This window comes from Biomphalaria glabrata, chromosome 9 (assembly GCF_947242115.1).
Source record: "Biomphalaria glabrata chromosome 9, xgBioGlab47.1, whole genome shotgun sequence".
Taxonomy (NCBI): Eukaryota; Metazoa; Mollusca; class Gastropoda; family Planorbidae; genus Biomphalaria; species Biomphalaria glabrata.
This window is the reverse complement of record NC_074719.1, coordinates 28,048,405-28,066,716: the sequence shown is the minus strand read 5'-3', so window position 1 is coordinate 28,066,716 and position 18,312 is coordinate 28,048,405. Positions and strand designations below refer to the sequence as shown.

Sequence of the window (18,312 nt, the reverse complement as noted above, 5' to 3'; positions counted from 1 at the left end):
AAGAACTTCTATGAACAGTCCAGCTGATGCTTCTATTAGGAACGTCTATGAACAGTCCAGCTGATGCTTCTATTAGGAACATCTATGCACAGTCCAGCTGATGCTTCTATTAGGAACGTCTATGAACAGTCCAGCTGATGCTTCTATTAGGAACTTCTATGAACAGCCCAGCTGATGCTTCTATTAGGAACTTCTATGAACAGTCCTGCTGATGCTTCTATTAGGAAATTCTATGAACAGCCCAGCTGATGCTTCTATTAGGAACTTCTATGAACAGTCCAGCTGATGATTCTATTAGGAACTTCTATGAACAGCCCAGCTGATGATTCTATTAGGAACTTCTATGAACAGCCCAGCTGATGCTTCTATTAGGAACATCTATGAACAGTCCAGCTGATGCTTCTATTAGGAACTTCTATGAACAGTCCAGCTGATGCTTCTATTAGGAACTTCTATGAACAGTCCAGCTGATGCTTCTATTAGGAACGTCTATGAACAGTCCAGCTGATGCTTCTATTAGGAACTTCTATGAACAGCCCAGCTGATGCTTCTATTAGGAACTTCTATGAACAGTCCAGCTGATGATTCTATTAGGAACTTCTATGAACAGCCCAGCTGATGATTCTATTAGGAACTTCTATGAACAGTCCAGCTGATGCTTCTATTAGGAACTTCTATGAACAGTCCAGCTGATGATTCTATTAGGAACTTCTATGAACAGCCCAGCTGATGATTCTATTAGGAACTTCTATGAACAGTCCAGCTGATGCTTCTATTAGGAACATCTATGAACAGTCCAGCTGATGCTTCTATTAGGAACTTCTATGAACAGTCCAGCTGATGCTTCTATTAGGAACTTCTATGAACAGTCCAGCTGATGCTTCTATTAGGAACATCTATGAACAGTCCAGCTGATGCTTCTATTGGGAACTTCTATGAACAGTCCAGCTGATGCTTCTATTAGGAACTTCTATGAACAATCCAGCTGTTGATTCTATTAGGAACCTGTATGAACAGTCCAGCTGATGCTTCTATTAGGAACTTCTATGAACAGTCCAGCTGATGCTTCTATTAGGAACTTCTATGAACAGTCCAGCTGATGCTTCTATTAGGAACTTCTATGAACAGTCCAGCTGATGCTTCTATTAGGAACTTCTATGAACAGTCCAGCTGATGCTTCTATTAGGAACTTCTATGCACAGTCCAGCTGATGCTTCTATTAGGAACTTCTATGAACAGTCCAGCTGATGCTTCTATTAGGAACTTCTATGAACAGTCCAGCTGATGATTCTATTAGGAAATTCTACATGATGATCTTCTAGGTTTATTTATTTGCTCCACTTCTTACTATAATGATTCACACAATATTTGTGAAAACAGTTTTTACTGTGTTTGTGATGCACACAATAGTTGTGAAAATAGTTTTTACTGTGTTTGTGATGCACACAATAGTTGTGAAAACAGTTTTTAATGTGTTGCCAATTAGCTAGTATTTTTTCCCAAAGACATACATAAACTTAAAATTTTATAGGAGAATTTTTAGATCCATTTTCGAAATACCCGTCCGTTCGTAAAGGTTGTGCATGCTAACAGTAGGAATTTCTAAAACAAGGCAGGCATAACATAGGGGTCCGGGATTGTAAAAGGTGATCCTACCACAATTAACTCAAGCCAGAAGTTGTTACGTCGCATTGACAGTCGTCAAAAACAACAGATCGTCGCATGCTCTACCCTAGCCTATGTGAATGAACTTTCTCCATAAAGCTATCTATGCATAGTCAGAAAACGTTTAGAAGATAACTGTCATCGACTCCATCATAACTATGTGGTCGCTGGCGATGTCTGTCCGTGAGGGCAAAACGGAACGTTTTATTCCCAACTCTGTCAGACTGTATCAACGAGACTTGGAGAAGGGGGAAATGATCCAGAGGTTTGTGTCGTCACTTAATGAAGTTCTCGAATTGTTGAGTTCTGTCACAATCATCAATTGTGGATGTCAGATGTCAAGATCAATGAAGATGCTATGATAGATGTCACGTTAAAGATTATCTTGATCTGTATCACACCATCAATGATCGTGATTGGCGAGGATCTTGAAATCGTCTTTTAATAAAATGATCGTATAGAAGTAGCTAGATCTAGTTGATAATACGATCATTCAGAATGTTGCCAGTTGATAAGAGGATCATCTAGAAGTTGCCAATCGCTAAGTCGATCTAAGTATGTTACTATATTCAATGAAGAAACTTCTCTTCGTCTAAAACAAATGCTTTAATTCAGAACTTGAAAAAGCTATTCACAAATAATTACAATGGTTAAATGTACTTGAATAAAATAAATGATCTACACAATAATATAATTGAGTTCTAATACTAAACTCTAGTACAAGTTCTCTCTAACGCGTTCCATACAAGACTGGCGCAATCTAGAACCTTCCCCGGGCTCTAGAGCGTAATCACGTGACCAACAACTCTACACTGCAAGGCCAACCAATAAATGCAGCTCAATGTACAACAATTAATATTTCAAAACCAATCACATTTATTCTGAACATGATCCTGTTGCATGATAGGTAGCTCAAGTTCTACTGATGAGCTAAATATAGATACTGTGTACGTGACAAGTTCATTTGATCTAATTGTTGAGTCTGTTCTCTGGAATGGTGTCTGTAATAGTAAAAGAGTCTATGTAATTCATTTGATCTAATTGTTGAGTCTGTTCTCTGGAATGCTGTCTGTAATAAAAAAAGAGTCTATGTAATTCATTTGATCTAATTGTTGAGTCTGTTCTCTGGAATGCTGTCTGTAATAGAAAAAGAGTCTATGTAATTCATTTGATCTAATTGTTGAGTCTGTTCTCTGGAATGCTGTCTGTAATAAAAAAAGAGTCTATGTAATTCATTTGATCTAATTGTTGAGTCTGTTCTCTGGAATGCTGTCTGTAATAGAAAAAGAGTCTATGTAATTCATTTGATTGTAACCCAACGTGGTGTAAGAAAAAGACAACTTCAAGTTTTCTTCATGGCTTCTCTCTGTTTGCTTCTAGGATGCTAGTGTGAAAACTTCCGAGTTACTGAAGAGAACAACACAGTGTGAGAGACTTCAGGACGAACTCAGATTGTTGTATCAAGTCTGGGAAAGGGTAAACGATTGATTTTGTAATCAATTTTACTGTTTAAACTGCGAAACAATCAGTTAGACTAAAAGCCTTTCTTCTGTGTCTCCTTTTTGTCTCTTTTTTCCTCTCTCTCTCTCTCTCTCTCTCTGTCTGTATGTCTGTCTGTATGTCTGTCTTTGTACTTTTAAAAATATCTTTTTGTCTCCCTGTACTATTCTTCTTAAACTATTCAAGTTGTTCATGTAGATATAACATTAGAATCGGAGTTCTAGTTAAGTTGGTCACAGTTTCATTTACTGACAGACGTTGTGGGTTAGGCTAGGCAGTAGTTGTTCATTAAGTTAACTGAGCCCTAAAAACTGAAACTGGACAATAAGTTCAATACAATAATGGTCTTTTATTACTGCACTACAACAAATGGAGACTGGCATGTGTGGCTGACTGACATGTACTGTCATAGAGGCTTTAAAACTTGTCTGAGGGCAAGTATCTCCCAGATACCCTCCCCATGCAGGTTCAGAAACTTTCTCCTAGATACCCCCCCCCCCCCCATGCAAGTTCAGAAACCTTCTCCCAAATACCCCTCATGCAGGTTCAGAAAAGAGACTTGGACAAAAGCGTACTAAACATTTAAGTATTCTATAGCATGAGATTTCCAAAAGCAAATTAAACAACAAAGATTTCAAAGAGAGGTAAGAAATATTCCAGCCAGGATTTGTTTTGATTTCAAGTAACAGAATTGAAAACAATCGAATTACCAATAATCCATAGAGACTTTTAATCTTTTTGGCAAGAAAAATTAATGTTATATATATATATATATATATATATATATATATATATATATATATATATATATATATATATATATATATATATATCAGAATAGCGAATTAAGATAATCTTTAGATATTTATGTTTGATTTTAAAAAAAAAAGAACATCCTAAATCTATAATAAGATGTCCGCTTAGAATACACACACGTGTATTGGTTTGTTGATGACAAGGAGAAATTAGCTATTCGACATCTTTTCATATTTAAAAAAAACAACAACCCAACAAGTGATGGTGACAAGTGATGGTGACAAGTGATGGTGACAAGTGATGGTGACAAGTGATGGTGACAAGTGATGGTGACAAGTGATGGTGACAAGTGATGGTGACAAGTGATATATAGAAAGACAAAGCTAAAGGAAGCATTACATCATAAGAGGGCTGTTAAAAAGAAATAAAAAGATTATTTGAAACTTCGTGTGTGTCTGTGGGGGGGGGGGGGGACTAGCTCCCAGCCACTACAAAACAACTTTACATTTTGGGAAAACATTTCCTTTCCGTGTTGCTTGAACAAAACCCATTCCACTGTTCTAATTTATTCAAACCCTTCACGACCAATTTTACTCGGTATACCAAACTACTAACATAACTGAATACAGAACTAAACCGTATGGGCACACATCGATCACCTACAATAATTGAACTGATAATGGAATTAAATCTACTTAAACTAAATTAGGCTAATAGCTCCATAACTTCTACACGTTTTGTGATCTTATCTTATATGTTACAGACGCTACTTCAAAAAAAGAAGATAGTTACGTCCTACACATTTCATGTGTCAATCTAGTCATACATGTTGATCAATGACTTAAACTCTTGATATGTCGTTGGTTTTCCTGGCTGATTCAGTCAACTCATTCCACTCTCTAATGGCGCTAGGGAAGAAGGAGCACTTGTACGAATTTGTTCTAGATCTATGTCTAGATGTCATTTAGATTCTAGTGACGGGAAAACGTAAAACATATAAGCAAAGAATAAGATAATCTATTTATAAAATGTTTAGACTCAATCTCCGATCTATTTATAAAATGTTTAGACTCAATCTCCGATCTATTTATAAAATGTTTAGACTCAATCTCCGATCTATTTATAAAATGTTTAGACTCAATCTCCGATCTATTTATAAAATGTTTAGACTCAATCTCCGATCTATTTATAAAATGTTTAGACTCAATCTCCGATCTATTTATAAAATGTTTAGACTCAATCTCCGATCTATTTATAAAATGTTTTGACTCAATCTCCGATCTATTTATAAAATGTTTAGACTCAATCTCCGATCTATTTATAAAATGTTTAGACTCAATCTCCGATCTATTTATAAAATGTTTAGACTCAATCTCCGATCTAGAACATTGTGAAAAAAAAAAGAGAGAGATAAGAAATCAAATGAAGTTATTAACTGATTGAATTCCTGTCAATGACTTTCATGAACAGAACAAAAAGGAATGGTCTGTTCTTGCTGACATTGACTCTGCTGTCAGAAACGGAGAGTACTGGATAAGTTATGTCTACGTGAGAGTCTGCAAGATTCAAGACGAATACGAGAAACTGATCAGTGAATATAAAGAAGAAAATGAATCATGTCTTCGTCTGCAGGTAAAACAATTTTATATCCAACTATATTAGAACTCAGCTTTTTTAACTACTGACCTGCGTCCAACTATATAGGTGCTTAATTTAAAATCCAGTTTGATAAATAATTGATTTATTTGCAATTCTATGACTAAACATTTCACGTCTATCGGAACAGGGATTCTCAAACATTTCCTGCATTTGGAACTCTTTGCACATTCTAAACATTTCGTGGAGACATCGGATTATTTTTAGGTTGCTTGATTCCTTAATTTAAATATATAAGATATTACATTTATTCTAAGCTGTCAATTGGTCACGTGCTCTAACTGTTGAAAGAGTTTATGATCAACATCAGTCGCAACACTTCAGAAATGTTTCCACATAATGTCATAGACATATCTTTTAATATAAAGCAGAAAGTAAGGCGTATGTATGTATGTATGTATCTATGTATGTCCCGAATAGAAATCAAAACTGTTTGACCAATCTTGATAAAAGTTGGCATAAATATTTCTTGGATACTAACTGTAAAAGTAACATATGTAAAGTAGCCCTAAACCTAAGACCCTAAAAAAATTGCCCAACTCTATAAAAGTACTATTTTATGAATCTAGGTGAAATAGCCACGTTTCCATGAGACAAGACCGAAAGATAGTTGTATACTTCAATGCTGCGACGTATCCGTCTTGACGTACATTAAATAGCCATTCAAAATATCGTGCGCTTCTTACATTAGACACTACCGAAAGGTCACGCATGCGCAGGATATAACATTATTACATTAACGCATTCGCTTTATTTATGACATTATTATTTTGTTTAATTGTTTCTAATACACTGTATCTGTGACAATATCAGCGATACGCAAATTAAGACTCGCGGACAGCGGGTAATGTATGGCTAATCTGACATAAACATTAAAAGTAACACCTTTAGGGTGGTGCAGGAATTGACCTAGCTAGGAGCATCTGTCGCCAGCAATCTAACTCTGGATAATAAGTTTAGAAAAGAATTGTGAAGGCCTCTGAATCCACAGAAAAACTATCAGTGCATAGAAAACTAATTGACCACAACTATTTAAATGCAAGTCAACATAATGCCACTGATTTGCTTTATGGTAGTAAAAATTTGTCAACATACCTGCATCCAATGCATAGATAAAGTAGTTTCTCTATGTGCTGCCATTAACACTAAATATCAGACTGATGCATCCAATGCATAGATAAAGTAGTTTCTCTATGTGCTGCCATTAACACTAAATATCAGACTGATGCATCCAATGCATAGATAAAGTAGTTTCTCTATGTGCTGCCATTAACACTAAATATCAGACTGATGCTCTCCATGGTCACGTTCACTTTGTGGTATACTTCTTGGACACTGCCGAATTAGAAAAGAGAGAGTTTTGGCTATGAAATTATATCACCTACAAAGACTGCATCATAAATGAGATTCGAAACAGGATCCCAATGACTATTGAGCCTCACGAGTACCCGCTGACCATTGTAAATAAATAAGCAATAGTTCCAGACAAAATGAAGAATGCAGGACGTTATAATATCAAAGAATGGACAACTTGTCGAAGATCTGGTTTGAGCAGATAGCCCACAGTGCTGCGCTAGGGTTGAAATCCTTAAGATAGAGTAGGAACAAATACTTCGTAGGCCATTCATATGTAACCTTCTCGCCTGTACACACACACACAACAATAAAGACACTACTTTTAATTGAAACGCCTCTCCCCCAAAAAACACACTTTTTGGCCCTTGCATATTCTGTTGAACCGCCAGCACATCACATACTTTATCCTCCAATATGAAATCATCATTCCCAAACAGGAACTTTAAGACCGCCTCACTTTTTTTTTCATCCCTCAATTCAGAGGACAACAATGTACAGTTTCCAACAAAGTACACCCTTGAATCACGCGAGGCATCCTGAAATACACATATTTTGTTTTACCATAAATGATAAAAGTACTGATCAATAAATCATTGAGGTTCTTCTGTTACCACAGAACAATGTGAACGAAGAAATATATTTAAATCAACTTCCAAAACTTGATTTCAAGGGAGCAACACATAAATAACTTGAATGGAATTTTACTGAACTAACTTGAATGGAATTTTACAGAACTAACTTGAATGAAATTTTACTGAACTAACTTGAATGGAATTTTACAGAACTAACTTGAATGGAATTTTACTGAACTAACTTGAATGAAATTTTACTGAACTAACTTGAATGGAATTTTACTGAACTAACTTGAATGGAATTTTACTGAACTAACTTGAATGAAATTTTACTGAACTAACTTGAATGGAATTTTACTGAACTAACTTGAATGAAATTTTACTGAACTAACTTGAATGGAATTTTACTGAACTAACTTGAATGGAATTTTACTGAACTAACTTGAATGGAATTTTACAGAACTAACTTGAATGAAATTTTACTGAACTAACTTGAATGGAATTTTACAGAACTAACTTGAATGGAATTTTACTGAACTAACTTGAATGGAATTTTACAGAACTAACTTGAATGGAATTTTACTGAACTAACTTGAATGAAATTTTACTGAACTAACTTGAATGGAATTTTACTGAACTAACTTGAATGAAATTTTACTGAACTAACTTGAATGGAATTTTACTGAACTAACTTGAATGGAATTTTACTGAACTAACTTGAATGAAATTTTACTGAACTAACTTGAATGGAATTTTACTGAACTAACTTGAATGGAATTTTACTGAACTAACTTGAATGGAATTTTACAGAACTAACTTGAATGGAGGAAACTTGTAGATCTGACTTTAAGAGAGAGAACTTTACAGAATTGAATTGAAAAGAACTTTTCGAAAATGATTTGAAGGGAACTCTACATAATACACTGGAATGGAACTTTACAGGATTCCTTTATAGAAATGACTTGAATTGAACTAAATATAACTAGCTGGCAGAGAATGTCGCAAAGTTGATTGAAGGGAACTACGTTGAAACCTAACCTAAGTGTAATTGTGACTGAATGGAACTTTACAAGACTCATTTGATAGGAACTATATAAAGCTCACTTGAAATGAGCTTTAGATAAATGACTTAAATGGAATTTACATGCATGGTTTAAAAGGAACTTTACAAACTCATCATTACGTTATTTAAGAAAAAGCTATTACACATTTTTTTATTTTTTTTTTACAGATCGAAAGTCTTAGAACAGAACTGGAGAGTTATAAACACGAATGGTCACTGGCTAAAGATGAGAGAGACCGGCTGAAAGAAGAGTGTATTGATCTTCAGGCGAAATATGATCAACTGGAGGTGAAGGTGAGACAAAGTGCTTACATTAGACGTCATCATGCCATGCTAGTAGCTCTGTGACTATCTACTCTAAACTAATAAAAGTATGTTCTTGTAGTAGTAGTATTATATTTAAACACACAACATGCATAGAGCACATAATCACATGTACCTCTTGTACCACGTATAAGACATACAGGCTTGGACTTGGCTGCCGGGACACTGGGAAATTCCCGGTGGGCCGGCGGATGCCAACTGCCAAAAGAAAGATATTATATTTTTAATTTTAACTGAAATTACCGTTGATTATATGATAGCTTCAAATAATAGTTTGTATTGAAAGTAACCAAACTGAAACAGCAAAACCATTACTTTACGTTACGAGGTTTTAACCCGACAGCGTCGCAGCAACAATATTTTACTTTTATCATTTATTCGTTCCGATTTACTCTGTTTCCGTCTCAAGCATACTTATCAAAGACTATCAGAACATGAAGGCAGTGCACTCCAAGCAGCCTGGACGGAATCCTATGTTTTAAAGAATCAATGCCAAAGATATTGCAGAGGCTACACACAGACATGCTGAAGAGGTTCAACAGAATTGTTTCATTTGAGAAAGAATCATAGAAACTTTACAAGTGATAGGTAAACGGGGACTTAGCTACAGAGAGGCAGAAGAGTCAGGGTTCACTTTGCTACAGAGAGGCAGAAGAGTCAGGGTTCACTTTGCTACAGAGAGGCAGAAGAGTCAGGGTTCACTTTGCTACAGAGGGGCAGAAGAGTCAGGGTTCACTTTGCTACAGAGGGGCAGAAGAGTCAGGGTTCACTTTGCTACAGAGGGGCAGAAGAGTCAGGGTTCACTTTGCTACAGAGGGGCAGAAGAGTCAGCGTTCACTTTGCTACAGAGGGGCAGAAGAGTCAGGGTTCACTTTGCTACAGAGAGGCAGAAGAGTCAGGGTTCACTTTGCTACAGAGGGGCAGAAGAGTCAGGGTTCACTCTGCTAGATGACAGTGTAGATCACGGGAATTGTTTAGAAATTCTTTTGCTTGTTAGCCAATTGGATCCATTGTTGGAAGCGCCTATAGAAGATGTGGTTCGAAATATCCAATCCCGTCATGCTTCAGTTGGCACAAAGGTCGTGGGGACTTGGTCACATTTCTGGCCAAAACGACTGTTAATAAAGTAATTGATGCTATACCAACATCTTTAAGAAACATGATGGTGGAAGAGATTAGAGGAGCTGCTAAGTTTAGCGTTCAAATTGATACCACACAAGATATTAATGTGCAGGATCAGTGTTCTATTGTGATCCGATATGTCACGGATACTGTACACGAACGTGTAATAGCTATAGTCAATGGCACATCAACGACTGGAAAAGGAATGTGTGATTTGGTTTGTAGCGTCTTTGAAAAGTTAGGCATTGATGTCAGTCAATGTATTGGCAATTCCACCGATGGTGCGTCTAATATGCAAGGTCAATACAATGGATTCAATGCCTGGTTAAATACTGTTTCTCCGGGCCAGATTCATGTATGGTGTTATGCCCGTGTTTTAAATTTGGTAATGGGTGACGTCACTAAAAAAAGCGGTCGAAGTTGTTACTTTATTTGGGGTTTTAAACACATGTGCAGTCTTTCTTCGGGAATAATACCTGTGATTTAGTGTTTGGCGTGAATTTAGCAAATTGAAATACATATCTGTAATTGGTGAAACCCGTTGGTGGCAAAAGACAGAGCTCTTACTAAAATATTTGGAAACTTCTTCATCAAACATTCCAATCATGGCAATCAAGAAACACAAATTATCGATTTTTTGTATATTGACATGCTACAAACATTTTAGGATATTTCTACATCAAACAAATTCAATAATGATATCCGATACAGACCAAAAGCTCTGTTAGATTCATTGACAAGTTTTGAATTTATTCTAACGGCACAATTATTTCTGAAAATATTTGAACACACAACGCCATTATCTGAATATTTGCAAACAACTGGAATGGATATACTACGAGCCTATAAGATGGTTCAAGACAGTATCAATGAATTAAGCAAAGTAGATAGAAATGTTGATTCTATTTTTCAAGCAGCTACACATTTCTAAACATTTGCAAACAGTGAACTAGAAACAAGAAAGCTCGCCATTGAAGTGCAGACTGTTTGGAAAGAAATAAAGAATTAGAGCCAACCAATCACTTGTTGAAAGTGCGAAAGATACATTTCGTGTCAATGTTCACAACATGGTTATGGATCAAGTCATGAATAGTTTAAAACAGAGATTCTCTGAGCATGGTAGTCTTGACGCTGATTTATCTTGTTTAGATCCAAGAAATTATGCAGAAATTCTGAAAAGAATGCCCTGTGATGCACTGCAGCACCTGAGTGGGTTGCTTAAAAAATTTGATGATACTGTCACAAAAGATCAGCTTCAAACTGAATTATTGGATTTTGCAAGGAAATGGGAAAATTTTCAAACAACTCTTGAAGATGAATATAATTTGATCTTTGAAATGGAAGTATCAGACTCTGTCTCAGACAACATTCAACAGTCTGAATCAGTAGAATTACCAGACAACAACCACAGAAATAAATGCAAATCTTGCAAAAAATGTATTGTTTGTTGTTATTTTATTCTCCAGAAGTTTAATTTGCATAGTCTTGCTTATTCAAATTTGTATCTGGCTTGCAAATTTGTTTTGACATTATCCTCATCACAAGTTGCTGGTGAGAGGTCGTTTTGAAAATTGAAATACATTTTGAACAGATTAAGAAATTTGCTGAGCCAGTCAACTTTACAATCATTCCTGCTGATGTCTTGTGAGAAGGACCTTCTTCCAAGAATCAATAACAATGAAATCATTGATGTTTTAGCCTCGACTAGTGAAACGATGAAAAATCTGTTCTACTAGTTCATTGTGAATTGACATTTTAGACTCGAGTGTTTCTTCTGTTTAGGTTGTTACAACTAGAAGTTATTTAACTGTTTAATGTTGTTTTGCATAATTACGAATTTGAACATGTAATAAATAAAAACATGCTTACAACTTAAAGTAGTGTTTTTGAACTTTAAAATTTCATTATTATTATTATTATTATTATTATTATATATATGAAATAATTATAGAAACTAAAGAAAAATATATAAAAATTAAATTAAATTAAAAATAAGTAGTAATATTAAATTATTGAAAAAAATTATATGAAACTAATGATAAAGTGGGCCGCCGCCATGACCCAATTTCCCGGGCCGGTTTTTTAAGCCAGTCCGACCCTGAAGACATAGACATATAACCCATGTAGAATTTAATTTAAATACGTCTTTTTATGTTGTAGTACCAGGTGGTCGAGCCTAAATGATTTCTTAAGGAAGGATATATACTCCAAGTTATTCTGGGAATATTTTTGTAATTAGTAAAATGAACGATCCGATAAAGACTACTAATCTGAAGAGTTGTTTTTGTGTTATGTTAGTTCTAAGTGTAATTGTACATGGCGATTAAATATAAAGTCTCTTTAAGTCCTCCAGAGGTTCTCAACCTTTTGAGCTCGGCGACCCCTTTGACTATTCCCAAATATGCGGCGCTTGAATACAGATCCAGACCGACCTACTAACAAGCGTGTAGCACCATCGCTAATAGTTTTCAATGAGATTTTCTACTTTTCCAAAAATGAATCCACATTTTATCTGGTACATATCTCAATGTTGTTTCGTGTGGTTTGCAACAGAGACACTCTTCTTTAACATCGCCTTCATGTATAGACCTAAACGTATCTGTACATTATGTGGTCTTCAAGCCCGGATGTTGAGTATCCAAATAACTTTGCAGTTACATAGATTCTGCTTATAGATCTAGAACTTCCTTTCAAATGACGCACTGCAATTTTTTAATTCCTGCTTGGACTATTGAAGTAGAGTAACAAAATATTTTCTGTTCTCGATGTTCTTTTGTGGTACATTCATTGTCGTTTATGGAACGATGGAAGAGAAGTAATGAAATTAAATTTGTTGATGTATGATTAGTTATTGTATTTTAAGTGGTTTATAAATTGTTTACACTTTAATTGCGTAGAACCGTGTAGGTAGCTTTTACTTTGTTATTATTTTGCTGGTGACCTCCAGCTGTCTCGTTCTGAGGCCGCACATGCAACCAGGTGCTCTCTTCTATGTCAGCTAAGGCGATTTGGCGCCTAATCGGGTCTTTAAAGCGTTTCCGTGGGGCGCCTCTGTTACGTCGACCAACTTTTAGTTTACCAAAAAAAGACTGCCATACTGGATACGTGCCCTACACAGCGTAACGGTCGGACCATAAAAAATCCTTCTATACAAATGCCGCGGGATACACATTTGAGACCAAAAGAAAATCCGCTGCCGAGGACAGACGCAGACGGCGAAAAGAAAATCTTAATCAACCACCGGCGGACAATGATTATGCATGCCCTGGATGTGGAAAAATATGTAGGTCACAGCCACGGTAAATACATTCCTCATTAATCTTCGGACTCGAAGACAAGCCTAATTATTATTGTTATTATTTTGCTGATGGATTATTAGCATATGTTCAAGCTTCGAAGTCTACTGTCCGTACCAAAACCAAGGAAATGGTCCTACCACAGCTTTAGTTGCTCACAATCAACACGCTAGCTTATGGTCAACGAGTTTGCGTACGCTGCAGCCTCTTTTGATTGAACTCTAAACCTCGGTCAAATGTGTTGAAGAAGGCCATATCCCTTCATAAATTGTAGCGCCACTGGGATGAATGGATGGTAAAAGCCGGTATGAGCTTCTTATAGTCCTTTAATGGGCAAAATTTATAGTCCGATAGTCAGACTGGGCAGGGCACGTATCCCGTATGGGGGACGAACTTATGCATAAGGCGTAACAGAAGTGCCCCACAGAAACTTTTCTTTTGAAAACTAACGCAATGGTTTAATTCTATGAAGAAAAATTGCGTCATTTTACTTTGTCACAAAGTGCCTGTTTTACCCTACAACGTAGAGATTTGCGTCACTTGATGTTTCGTACTAAAGCCAAAATGAATATACTAATTGCATAATTAAATATCTGAATGTAACCTTCTGAAAAGTTACACTGCAAAGACTTTCTTTTAAGCCAATAATACTAGGCCTACAATAGTTTTACTCAAAAGATGCATTGTAAAACTATAAGACGGACGTGAGCTGTGGTTTGTCTAGAGTAGACTGTAGGAGGACTTAAAGAGACTTTATATTTAATCGCTATGTACAATTACATTTAGAACTAACAGAACACTAATGCAACTCGTCAGATTTGTAGTCTTTATCTGATCGTTCATTTTTGTAATTACAAAATTATTCCCATGACTTCGGGTATATAACCTTTCTTAGGAAATTATTTAACCGAGCGAGGGTCGACCACCTGGTGATATATATATATATATACAATAATTGCTCGCTTAAGAGTATAGGATCTATGGCATTATCACAAGTAGTTTAATAGAACAGAAATCCATCATTAGTTTCCCAGTAACTGTCTAAGAGCTCAACACATAGACACAAATGTTTTTAGTAGTCTGCTAGCCCTGTTAGTATTACTGATTACATAGGGCAGTGTCATTGAATGCAATGTTTCCACAGCATAGTAAGTGTGATGGCAAGTATGCAGAGCTTCAAATCCAATGGGAGAGGAAAAGAGACAAGTGCAGGAGATTCAAGTCCTTGATTGAACAACTTCGACAGCAAATGGCTGTATTGACAGAAGAATCCAAGGTTCACCTGCAGGCAAGGACAACTCTGGAAAATGAGATACAAGAGTACAGGGACTTGCTTTCTACCATCGAAAAAAGGTAATTCAGAACTTAATGTCCTAAATGCACTATCTGCGCCTAGGTCTAGTTTACAAGACAAACACAACTTTAGCCTGGTATAGCTGGACTTTGACACTGTTCCGCGAAACGTTTCAGACAAGTGCTTCAAAAATAAGTAGTTTATTGACAAGTGTTTCATAGATAAGTAGTTTATTGACAAGTGATGTACAAATAACAAGTTTATTGACACGTGCTTCACAGATTAGTAGTTCATTGACAATTGTTTTACATATAAGTGTTCATTTACAAATGTTTCATAGATAAGTAGTTTATTGACAAGTGTTTCATAGATAAGTAGTTAATTGACAAGTGATGTACAACTAACTAGTTTATTGACAAGTGATGTACAACTAACTAGTTTATTGACAAGTGATGTACAACTAACTAGTTTATTGACAAGTGATGTACAACTAACTAGTTTATTGACAAGTGATGTACAACTAACTAGTTTATTGACAAGTGATGTACAACTAACTAGTTTATTGACAAGTGATGTACAACTAACTAGTTTATTGACAAGTGATGTACAACTAACTAGTTTATTGACAAGTGATGTACAACTAACTAGTTTATTGACAAGTGATGTACAACTAACTAGTTTATTGACAAGTGATGTACAACTAACTAGTTTATTGACAAGTGATGTACAACTAACTAGTTTATTGACAAGTGTTTCATAGATAAGTAGTTTATTGACAAGTGCTTCACGGATAAGTGTTTCATTGACAAGTGCTTCACAGACAATTTCTTCGCAGATAGGTAGTTTATTAACCAGTGCTTTACAGATAAATGTTTCACAGATAAGTAATTCATTGGCGCATTCTTCACAGATAAGTAGTGCATTGACAAATGCTTTGCAGATAAGTGTTTCACAGAGAAGTGTTTCACAGATAAGTGTTTCACAGAAATTTTATTCGACGACATTTAGTTCACCCGACAAATTGTTCACTCGACAAAATTAATAGTTCAACGACAAATGGCTCACGTCATACGGTTCACAAGATTTAAAACTAGTGTTAATCTTCTGTTTTCGAGTATGAATGCGTTTACAAATATTAATTAATCATGCAATTCATTATGAAAAAAAAAACGTTCATTACATTTAATATGCATATTGAAATATATTTATGACCAGCACCTCAACGACAATGAAAACTGAGCAATGACACATGTTTAATATCAGATGAAACACACAGACCAATATGACATTGAGTTTTCATTTACATTGGTTACTTTCAAAGTGTCTGTCTACAATACTTAACAGATGTGTTAACTAAGTTCTTTTTTTTTAATGATTAAAAATAATTACATTAACTTGTTTATGTCTTTAAACAGAGGTATCAAATTCACCGTTATTGGTACAACACAATCTGGAGATGGCAATGACTCAGGTAGATACAATACATTAGATGCTGAAATCTATTTCAACAAGAAGATTATTTAAACTTTTTGAATAGCTTCTAGAATAATCTAAATTTCATAAGTTTGTTCTTTTGTTTTGAACAGATCCTCAAATCATTACTGTAAACTCTCTCAATAGAAGAGTGGAAAAGACTCATCGCAAGGAAGTCGCCATAGAAAAAATTGATGATGAGGGGAACTACATCGAGTTACAAAATCTTACTGGCAAAGTATGTGAATAACGTCATTTGATCTTTTCAACTCCACATATCAATCTTATCTTTCCGAATAAGTATTTTTCTGCCGTATAAGTAGTTTCTTCGCTCTGATAGGCATATGGTGTAATCAGATTACTAAGGTTCTTTGGGCATTTCATCATAAGAGAAGGACAAACGACAACATTTGGAAGACCTATATTTCCATAAAACAATCCGCACAAAGCCATTTCTCTGCAGCTTGGCGACTTTATCGTCTGATGTTCCCACCAGAACAGCATTGCAGCAGTCAATGCAGGAGAGTATGAATGCCACATCTAGCTTTTTTGTTAACTCTACAATAAAATATATTTAAATTGGGCTTAGCCTACGCAGCGATAAAAAGCCTGACCAATGTGAACTTCAAACTAGAATCAAAGAAAACTTTAAACCACGATACTTTGGGTGGTTCAGACATGTAGGATCCATGCCAATAACCACGATACTTTGGGTGGTTCAGACATGTAGGATCCATGCCAATAACCACGACACTTTGGGTGGTTCAGACATGTAGGATCCATGCCAATAGCCACGATACTTTGGGTGAATCAGACATGTATGACCCATGCCAATAACCACGATACTCTGGGTGGTTCAGACATGTATGACCCATGCCAATAGCCACGATACTTTGGGTGGTTCAGACGTGTAGGATACATGCCAATAGCCACGATACTCTGGGTGGTTCAGACATGTACGACCCATGCCAATAGCCACGATACTTTGGGTGGTTCAGACATGTATGATCCATGCCAATAGCCACGATACTCTGGGTGGTTCAGACATGTAGGACCCATGCCAATAGCCACGATACTTTGGGTGGTTCAGACATGTATGACCCATGCCAATAGCCACGATACTCTGGGTGGTTAAGACATGTATGACCCATGCCAATAGCCACGATACTTTGGGTGGTTCAGACATGTATGATCCATGCCAATAGCCACGATACTCTGGGTGGTTCAGACATGTAGGACCCATGCCAATAGCCACGATACTTTGGGTGGTTCAGACATGTAGGATCCATGCCAATAACCACGATACTCTGGGTGGTTCAGACGTTTAGGACCCATGCCAATAACCACGACACCTTGGGTGGTTTAGACATGTAGGATCCATGCCAATAACCACGATACTTTGGGTGGTTCAGACATGTAGGACCCATGCCGATAGCCACGATACTCTGGGTGGTTCAGTCGTGTAGGACCCATGCCAATAACCACGATACTTTGGGTGGTTCAGACATGTAGGATCCATGCCAATAACCACGATACTCTGGGTGGTTCAGACATGTATGACCCATGCCTATAGCCACGATACTTTGGGTGGTTCAGACAGGTAGGATCCATGCCAATAGCCACGATACTCAGGGTGGTTCAGACATGTATGACCCATGCCAATAGCCACGATACTCAGGGTGGTTCAGACATGTATGACCCATGCCAATAGCCACGATACTCAGGGTGGTTCAGACATGTATGACCCATGCCAATAGCCAAGATACTCTGGGTGGTTCAGACATGTATGACCCATGCCAATAGCCACGATACTCAGGGTGGTTCAGACAGGTAGGATACATGCCAATAGCCACGATACTCAGGGTGGTTAAGACATGTATGACCCATGCCAATAGCCACGATACTCAGGGTGGTTCAGACATGTATGACCCATGCCAATAGCCACGATATTTGGGTGCTTCAGACAGGTAGGATCCATGCCAATAACCACGATACTTTGGATTGTTCAGACAGGTAGGACCCATGCCTATAGCCACGATACTTTGGGTGGTTCAGACATGTAGGATCCATGCCAATAACCAAGATACTTTGGGTCGTTCAGACAGCTAGAATCCATGCCAATAGCCACGATACTTTGGGTGGTTCAGACATGTAGGATCCATGCCAATAACCAAGATACTTTGGGTGGTTCAGACAGGTAGGACCCATGCAAATAGCCATAATACTTTGGGTGGT

At 36.7% G+C, this 18,312-nt stretch overlaps 1 protein-coding gene across 1 annotated transcript in view; it reads left to right on the top strand.

Moving 5' to 3' along the window:
* Nucleotides 1-18,312, top strand: part of LOC106056754 (70 kDa neurofilament protein-like) — a 43,934-nt gene that overhangs the window by 14,868 nt on the left and 10,754 nt on the right. Inside the window, exons 6-11 of the mRNA XM_013213596.2 lie at nt 3,046-3,141; nt 5,392-5,553; nt 8,737-8,862; nt 14,455-14,663; nt 16,020-16,075; nt 16,191-16,315. Of these exons, the coding sequence (XP_013069050.2) occupies nt 3,046-3,141; nt 5,392-5,553; nt 8,737-8,862; nt 14,455-14,663; nt 16,020-16,075; nt 16,191-16,315 (774 nt within the window). The remainder of the gene's footprint in view (nt 1-3,045; nt 3,142-5,391; nt 5,554-8,736; nt 8,863-14,454; nt 14,664-16,019; nt 16,076-16,190; nt 16,316-18,312) is intronic.